Raw genomic sequence first — 9,540 nt, forward strand, 5'->3', positions numbered from 1 at the left:
AAAAAAAAAGTAAAAGTAAAGGAAAGGAAAACAAAAACTCCCTCAAAATCATGTCACTGGTCAGGCATGTCCATCTGAGAAAGAAAGTCTCCAGGTTGCTCCTCATCATGGACGTCATTGGCAGTCTCTTGTGGCACTGGGATCGGTGGAGGATCTAGCTACAACCAGTTTGGTCCAGGAGGATAATCAGACATGTTGACTCCAATACTAGTTGCATGCATCCGAAAAACATAGATCTCGATAACTGACCCACTCCATCATTCTTTGCTGATGTTCAAGATTATGTGTGATGGGCTTGTAAATCAAGGCGAGTGTAGTACAATTCTTGCTCCACAGCCCACGTGATCAGTGACACTCCTCCCTCTCCCTGATGGAGGTTGAATTGGTGTTGGTGCAGAAGAATTGGCTTCAATCATTCCTTTGGAACAAGGCAAAGGATGTTGGATATATCCAATATGTGCATAGGGAACAACAACTCCTCAGTCTTATCCCATACCACTCCAGCTTTAGCACATGATGCAGTAATGAGCTGGGGATGATAAAAGGCATTCTGCACATATTCCATGCTCTTGATGATGGAAGACTAAATAACCTTCCCCGCATCAATGGATTTTCCTGTAACGATAGCATAGATGAGTGCACCATACGCAATATCAACATCACCAAAATGCTTCGTTGGCATGAGTTTTGCCCCAATGAACTTATGCCAAGCCTTAGAATTTAAATACATAAATTTAGCCTTGAACTTGCTTGGTTGTTCATTTTCAAATGTCTACCATTTAGCACCTCAATGGACTCCAAGAGTTGCTATGATAGCATCCAAGTCTGGATCCTTCTCTGTTGACTAAACTCGTCATCAGGTATGTCTCGAAGTTTGTAGAATTTGTTAATAGCAACAACAGAGTAACTAACAGGAACCCCACGAACTATGACTTTATTGTTAGCTCGCGCCACAGCATTTGCATAGAATTCGCAAACAATAGGTTGGACTGCCGCTTGTGGCTGAGAACACAATGTTTGCCATTTTCTTTTCTCTATTTGTGCCATAATAGATGGGAAATCAGCCATATCTAAATCAATTCCTCATTTTGTGACCCATATTTTTCTTTTCACAAGATCTTCCTGATAGGCGGTAAATGCTTTTTCTGACACAAACTTATTTAGTCATATGTAACTTCAGGAGTAGAAGAGGATGCACTTGGATCCTTTCGAATTATTTTTTATGCCATTCCAAAACTAATTACCATAGTTGCTTACCATCTGTAGTTTAAGCCTAGAGAAATCTCGATGGTGAAAGCCAAATTAATGCAAACACAACAACTATCTTCACCAATGTACCACCCAACAACTTTCTCCCAATATTATAACCACTTTCACTCCAAAACACAACAAGTATTCACTAAAGCATTTTATCAAACACCTTGTGTGCAAAAAAAAAAAATAAGTGAAAAAGAAGTGTATAATTATAACAACCTTCCAAAAAGTCACAACTCATAGCCTATAGAGTATCAATACATGCTCAATATCGTCCATAATACCACAAATCTTCAAACAAAAGAGCAAATTCCAAAATCCCCAAATAAACCCAAATATCCTTTAAGTGAAAATGAAGAAAATGTACTTACTTGCACAAGATGATTCCAAGCTTAATATGAGTTGTTCCTTTGATGTAGTTGTCAAAAACCCAAGGAAAACATCACCAAAAATTGACTTGTAATGAGGATTTTCAGATATAGGGTTTTGGAGAAAAATTGGGGTTGAAAAGAAATGTTGAAAATGGGGGATTGAACTTGAATGTATGAGAAGAGATGATAGATGGTTGATTGGGTGTTTGGGAAATTTGATGGTGAAGTGAGAGTAGGATTTTCGGATTTGAGAGGAAGAGTGTGAGAAATGTGGAATAGAGTTTGTGTGAGTGTTTGTGTTTGAGAAGAAAGGCGAAAAGAAGAAAAACTAAAGAAAAAAATAATTATAGGCAAAATTTGGGTCCTGGCCTCGGCCTGGGTATTTTCTTGTCGCAGCTTGAGCCCCTAATGCATAGGGCCTGAGTGAAAAATGCGTACAGGCCGCTGCAAGCAAAAGTTATTGCCGCAGCCAAAACCTCCTGATTCCCCATGCCATGTGTAACGCCCTACTTCATTAGAGTCGTTACTAAGTGAGCTTTAAACGTGCAAGTAACTCGCTAATTGAGGTTTTAGGTTAAAAGTGTAGCTAAACTGTAATAAAGGTCATGTAATTTGAAAATGTACTTATTCATTGAAATTATAAAGCGTTATACATTTGGGATCCCAAAATTACTGTTTAGAAATATTTACAACTCAAAAATATGATAAAAGTCGACTAAACGACAAAACTCTAATTAATACATAACAACTCCCAAAAATACCCCTGGTCGTGGCAGCTAGGCAGGCCAAACAAGTACACGTCGCTCCACGCTCTCCGTACTCATGGTTGGTCAACCTTTCCCTTGCCCTTACCTGCACCATAGAGCACCCGTGAGCCGAAGCCCAGCAAGAAAACTCAACATAAGCAATCAACATATGCATAACTATCAATTAGCATACAACAAGCAGCCAACAGGCTAAACACATAACGGCCATGCCGTCCTAGGCGCTTTACCAGACCCTAGGTTCGCGGTCTACACCATGAGGATGACTCATGCATCCAAGAAGGGTCTCACCCTAGCAACTTGCACTCCGCATGCTTAACGCCGCTCCCGGCCCTTGTCGTACTCGGCCTTGCACTCCACGTGCTTAACGTCGTTCCCAGCCCCTTGTCGTACCCGGCTTCCTACCATTCTCGACCTTTGCCGTTTCTGGCCCTTGCCGCTCATTTACAAATATGCAACACATAGCATAAATTTAACAAATACTTAAACAAATACAAACATAATTAATAGGGCTACGCCCTTCAATACAATCACATAGGGTCGTGCCCTGCAATGCAAAACTATACGGCCACGCCCTGCTCTACAGGTACAACAGTTTTCTTACCTGTGTCCCGAGCTTCTTGAGCCCGAAATCCTGAGCACAGTCCTTTAACCCGAGCCTTGTTGAAAACCTAGTCACAACACACAAGTAACGCTCTCATTACTAACCAAATCATAATTGTACCCCGAAACCAATCCCGTGCTCTCGGGACCTCCCGTTTCCCCACACAAGGTGGAGAAAGCGTTCCCCAAGCCCATGGGCCAAAACCCTAAAAACACAAAATCCCACATCTTGAAAATGGCCTAACATCGTGACACAGCCCTATAGGGGCCGCGACGCCCAGCAGGGCTCCCCTGTCCTGATTCAACCCAGCGCCGCGGCACGGAAGAACAGAGCTGCGGTGCTCATATGCGAACCCAGAAAACTGGGATTTTCCTAACATTTTTCCCGAGCCGAAACTCATCCAAATCACTACCAAAGTACACCTAAGTCCCAATTCGACCTAAAACTTCAAATAAACAATATAGCAACTCAAAAATACCAGCAACAAACTCAAACACTCAACCAAACTCAAAAATCACCTAGTGGTTTAAATCTCCACAAAGCTTAAACCACACCAGAATATTTACTTCGAAAATCAATGAAATTATTACCTCAAGTAGGAATTCGATCGTAAGATGCTTTCAAATCCAGTTCCAAGCTCAAATCAACAAATTCCTAAGCTTAACCTTGCCAAAACTTCATCCCAAAATCCACAAAGCAAAACACAATTCATCTTACTAATATAACACTTCCAACAGAAATTCAATAGAGAATAGAGTTTAAACTTACCCTCGAACCCTTAAATTTCTGGCCTAAAGTCTCCCAAAATCAGGCACCCAAAATCAAGCACTATGGAGGGAAAGAAGGAGAAAACCGAATGGGAGAGAGCTGAGAATAATTTCTATTCCTTTTCCTTTCTTTCCTTTGCTTTGTCTAGGTGCCTCTACAATTCCCAGCTCCCATTAAGTATATCCACTTGCCAAAATGATTGAATTGCCCCCTTAAGTTAACCTAAGTCCTTAAATATCACCAAGGGTAGTTTAGTCATTTGACATATCCCGCTAAATCCTCAAGTACACCTAAAAATCCCCGTTAATCCCGAAATACTCAAATCATTACTAAATTACTACTCGATACTTAATAAACCCCAAACTCATATTATATACCTAAAATACCCCTAGGCTCCTCCTGAGCTTGGTATTTGATCCCATTGTGACTTTCCAGCTAAACTGCTCCCTAGGACCATCTCGGTTTGTGCATCACAATTATATCACCACTCACACATGGTGTCAATCACAATATACACAAATATTGCATTTATGCCCTCAGCGGGCTAAAATTACAAACATGCCCCTAATAACCAAATGGGGCCCGCATGCATATTTAATTCACCTAAACATGCATTTCTAATCACATACTTATCAAATTCACATATTAAAATAATAAATCAATTATTTCCCTCCAGACACACTAATCAAGGCCCTAAGCCTTATTAGAAAATTTGGGACGCTACACCATGTTTTTGAGAAATTAGGTCGCGGCCAGCAAAAGTGTTGGCCGCAGTTCTTCTTTTTTTTCACGGTTTAGATTTACAAACTAGAAATAAAAATAAAAATTGTTCAAACTAAGTATAAATGAAAATTAAAACTAAAATTTACATGATAGTTAAGTTTAACGTCGCTAGCTCGACTTTGAAGCTTCACTCTTCTTCCACATATTCCGGATCGATGAGGTAAATAACAGTAACTTGTTCTTCCTCCATCGATTCGTAATATGGCTTTAATTTGTGACCATTCACCTTGAAAGACTTTTTGGTACTTGGGATTCTAACTTCTACTGCTCCATGAGGAAAGACCTTGGTAACATTGAATGGACCCAACCATCGAGACTTTAATTTCCCTAGAAAGAGTTTAAGGCGAGAGTGATACATTAGAACTTCTTGGCCTTCCACAAAACTATTTCGAATAATATGCTTATCATGAAATGCTTTGGTCTTCTCCTTGTAGATCTTCAAAATCTCACACGCCTCATTGCAAATTTCTTCTAACTCCTGCAATTGAAGCAATCGTTGTTGTCTTGCAGCAACCATGTCCATGTTACACTTCTTCACAGCCCACCAAGCCTTATGCTCTAACTCTACCGGTAGATGGAAAGGCTTTCCATACACCAACCGATACGATGACATACTGATAGGTGTTTTATATGTCGTGCGATAAGCCCACAAGGCATCGTCAAGCCTTTCACCCCAATCTTTCCGGTTTGGGTTCACAATCTTCTCAAGAATCGATTTGACTTCTCAGTTAGAAACCTCTGCTTGTCCATTGGCTTATGGGTGATAAGCAGTTGTCACCTTGTGAGTTACACTATAGAGGCGAAACAATGCTTCTATACTCTTGTTACAAAAATGAGAACCTCGATCACTAAGTATAGCCTTGGGTGTACCAAATCTCACAAAAATGTTGGAGAGAATGAAATTCACCATTGTTTTTTAATTATCCGCTCTAGTTGGAATCGCTTCTACCCATTTTGACACATAGTCCACTACCAAAATAATATATTAATAGCCAAAAGAAGATGGGAAAGGTCCCATAAAATCCATACCCCAAACATCAAAGATCTCAGGAATTAAAATTGGTGTTTGAGGCATTTGATCTTTGGTTGTTATGTTACCAGCCCGTTGACAACGATCACATGCCTTACAATAATCATAAGATTCTTTGAAAATTGTACGCCAATAGAACCTATTGTCAAATATTTTGCGAGTTGTCATCATGGGTCCAAAGTGTCCACCACAAGCATAAGCATGACAAAAAGAAAGGATGGAACGGAATTCAGATTCGAAGACACACCTTCGAATGATTTGATATGTACAATGCTTCGAAAGATAAGGTTTGTCCAATATGTAGTGGTGAGCCTCATGCTTGATCTTGTTCCATTGTGCTTGTGTGAGATCACTTGGTAACTCCTGTGTAGCGAGATAATTGACAATGTCGGCATACCAAAGAATGATTTCCTACATGGCTAGTAGTTTCTCATTGGGAAATTTTTCATCCATAGGTAAATTTTCTTCATTCCGAATAAGACGACTCAAGTGATCCGCCACCAGATTTTCTGAACCCTTCTTGTCCTTGATCTCTAAGTCAAACTCTTGGAGAAGTAGAATCCACTGAATCAGTCGAGGCTTGGCTTCCTTCTTTTCCAATAGATAGCGAAGAGCTGCATGGTCAGTATAAACAATCACTTTAGTTCCAATCAAGTAAGACCGAAACTTTTCCAATGCAAAAATTATCGCCAATAGATCTTTTTTAGTGGTGGAATAATTAAGTTGAGCATCATTAAGAGTGCGAGAAGCATAGTATATAACATGAGGAAGCTTGTCAACTCGATGCCCAAGAACAGCCCCCGCGGCATAATCACTCGCATCACACATGAGTTCAAAAGATAACTCCCAATTTGGTGGTTGAATTATAGGAGTTGTAGTCAAAGACTCTTTTAATAATTTGAAAACCACTAAAAACTTTTCATTTAACTTGAACTTGACATATTTTTGAAGAAGGTTGCGTAGTGGCGTGGAGATTTTAGAGAAATCCTTGATAAATCTACTATAGAACCCATCATGCCTAAGGAATGATCTCACTTCTTTCACAGTAGTTGAAGGTGGTAGAGAATGAATTAAATCGATCTTTGCCTTATCAACCTCTATTCCCTTGACTAAAATTACATGACCCAAAACTATACCCTAGTTTACCATGTAATGATATTTTTCCCAATTATGCACAAGGTTTGTTTCAATACATCGCTGGAGTACCAAAGTGAGATTATGCAGGTGTTGACGGTGAAATCTCGTCAACGAAACTAGATCAAAAAACTCAAAGGTAAGTCAGGCAAAGTTTATATAAGAACTGAGAATAAACTTTAAGGAAAAGTAAACACAGATAAACAATGGAGCAAGCCTTAGTATATTTCTCAATAGCCTCTGCATACAATGAATTTTCCAACCCCCTCCCATGTGGGAGAGGGGTCCTTTTTATAGTAGGCTCTGATGGCCTGGGATACATGGTGGTCCAGGAGACCAAATGGTACATAAGTACTCTGTCAGGAGAGTGGTTTCAGAAGCTGAGGTCTTGCATCCAGTACAGGGGTAGGCGTCAGGTGGATGTCTCCACTACTTGTCCGTACCCATGTCAGTGGAGTGGGGACAGACATAGTGGCGCAGGTGGTAGTGGTGTCGACTCTGACTCCTGGCCGTAGACGTACGGGCCATAACTCTTATTCCAGCATTCCCACTCCCCCACTGGTACGGGTGTCCGTACTTCGGCATACAGGGTCTTAAGGGTCGTACCCAGTACTAGATCGTACATGAATGTTCCATTCGACTCGTACCCGGACCTCTAAGCATTGGGCTCTTCAAGGCATAGGGAATGGGACACTTGGTGCATGCAGTGGTCGTGACGTGAGGCGAGGCTCTCGGGTCCTTGGCATGGGATGCCTGAAGCACCCCGAGGTCACTCACGAGCATGGGTGATGGGCATGTGGCCTCAACAGATGTCTAAGGGTGCGAGGCGAGATGCCTTCCTCGCGAGCCCCTTGTGGACACGGCTCCCTTGGCGTGTGGCCCCACTTGTGTGGCCACTTGGTGGCGTGGCTCCCATGCCACCCATACTTTGAAGGCCATGGCATGGCTCCTATTCCTTCGTGAGACCTCCTTGGAAGGCTTGTTGATGGCGTGGCGCACGCGGGATACGGGGCCTCGCATGGTGCTGGGCGCGCGCGGGACACGTGGCCTCGCCTGGTGCTGGGCGCGCGCGAGGAGGGGGGTCTCGCCTGGTGCTGGCGCGCGCGAGGGGAGGGCCTCGCCTGGTGCTGGCGCGCGCGAGGGGGTGGCCTCGCCTGGTGCTGGCGTGCGCGAGGGGGTGGCCTCGCCTGGTGCTGGCACACGCGAGGGGGTGGCCTCGCCTGGTGCTGGCGCGCACAAGGCCATCAGGGCTGCCGCGCGAGAGGCAACAGTGGCTCAGGGTCACCCCAACCCAGCCATATTTTTGGGCGTTTATGGGGCCTAAGCATACACTTTGAGTCTTTTATGGGCATGGAATATTGAGCATCCACAAAGGCCATACTTCATGGCTCACTAAGTGATGCTTCCCTTGGGACAATCTCCCAGTTTTACAAGACTTATAGGTCTGAGCCTGATAATGTGACTAAGTGACCTTTAGCCTTGTATTTTTACCATGTACTGGGGATTTTTTTCTTGGTGGATTTTTGGCATCCACAGCAGGCATCGATGAAATGAGTCACCATAAACACTAAAATCATTCATAAAAACTTCAATGATGTTTTCAATATATTCTGAAAAGATGCTCATCATACATCGTTGAAAGGTGGCGAGAGCATTACATAACCCAACTAGCATACGTCGGAAAACGAAGGTACCAAAAGGGCATGTGAAGGTCATCTTTTCTTGATCTTCAGAAGCAATAATAATATGACTATATCTCGAATAACCATCAAGAAAACAATAATAAGGATAACATGCTAACCTCTCATGCATTTGGTCAATGAAATGTAATGGAAAGTGACCTTTACGAGTCGCTGCATTCATCTTGCGGTAGTCTATACAAACACGCCATCCAGTCTGCATTCTTGTAGGCACCAACTCATTGTCTTCATTCTTTACCACTGTAATTCCAAACTCCCTCGATACTACCTGAACTGGACTCACCCATTGACTATCTGAAATTGGGTAAATAATACCCACACTAAGGAGCTTCAGTATCTCCTTTTTCACCACTTCCATCATAGGGGGATTTAACCTCCTTTGTGCCTCATGAGTTGGTTTAGATCCTTCTTCAAGTAGAATTTGGTGCATGCACATAGAAGGACTGATTCCTTTATTGTCAGCGATAGACCACCCAATGGTTGTTTTGTACTCCCGAAGAACTCTTGTCAATTTCTCTTCTTGAACTTGGTTGAGATTTCTTGCAACTATAACTGGAAGTGTCTCATTCTCCCCTAAGTAAATATATTTAAGATGCTCTAGAAGTGGCTTCAATTCAATAGTAGGTGCTTGCACAATAGATGGCTGCAATTTCTCATTAGAGATTGGTAAGTCCAAGAATGAAACCATCTTAAAAGTCTCATCAAAACCACTATTGAGTGTGGCTATGACATCCATAATTTCACAAGAATAGTCTTCGTCATCCAACATAAGATGTTCTCTCAAAGCAACATCTAGAGAGTCTTCATTATGAAAATCTACGACTTGTTGAGAAAAGATATCTAAAACGTCAAGAGCATAGACAGCATGTACATCACTTGGATACCTCATAGCCTCGATTTATTAATGAATGGTCTCCCTATCAAATTCCATGGTCAATGTTCCTTCATGCACATCAATCTTGGTTCCTGCAGTTTTCATGAACGGTCTTCCCAACAAAATCGGTGTGGAGCATGGAAAGGATTCATCCTCCATATCAAGTACATAAAAATCTGCCGGAAACACCAATTCATTCACTTGAACTACAACATCTTGTATTACACCTCTAGGATAATCATTAGAACTTTCAGCAAG

The 9,540-nt window shown here is 42.0% G+C and overlaps 2 protein-coding genes across 2 annotated transcripts; both read right to left on the minus strand.

Moving 5' to 3' along the window:
- Nucleotides 1-4,671: 4,671 nt before the first annotated feature.
- LOC133779382 (uncharacterized) lies at nucleotides 4,672-5,157 on the minus strand. The gene has a single exon (XM_062219353.1). The coding sequence runs from the start codon at nucleotides 5,155-5,157 to the stop codon at nucleotides 4,672-4,674; it is 486 nt and encodes a 161-aa protein (XP_062075337.1).
- Nucleotides 5,158-5,985: 828 nt separating this feature from the next.
- LOC133779383 (uncharacterized) lies at nucleotides 5,986-9,297 on the minus strand. Its single transcript, XM_062219354.1, has 2 exons — nucleotides 8,340-9,297; nucleotides 5,986-6,683 (listed from the first exon to the last, which is right to left on the minus strand). Exons 1-2 carry the CDS (start codon nucleotides 9,295-9,297, stop codon nucleotides 5,986-5,988), a joined length of 1,656 nt encoding a protein of 551 aa, XP_062075338.1.
- Between the last annotated feature and the right edge of the window lie 243 nt (nucleotides 9,298-9,540).

The sequence above is a fragment of the Humulus lupulus genome, chromosome 5 (assembly GCF_963169125.1).
Source record: "Humulus lupulus chromosome 5, drHumLupu1.1, whole genome shotgun sequence".
Classification (NCBI taxonomy): domain Eukaryota; kingdom Viridiplantae; phylum Streptophyta; class Magnoliopsida; order Rosales; family Cannabaceae; genus Humulus; species Humulus lupulus.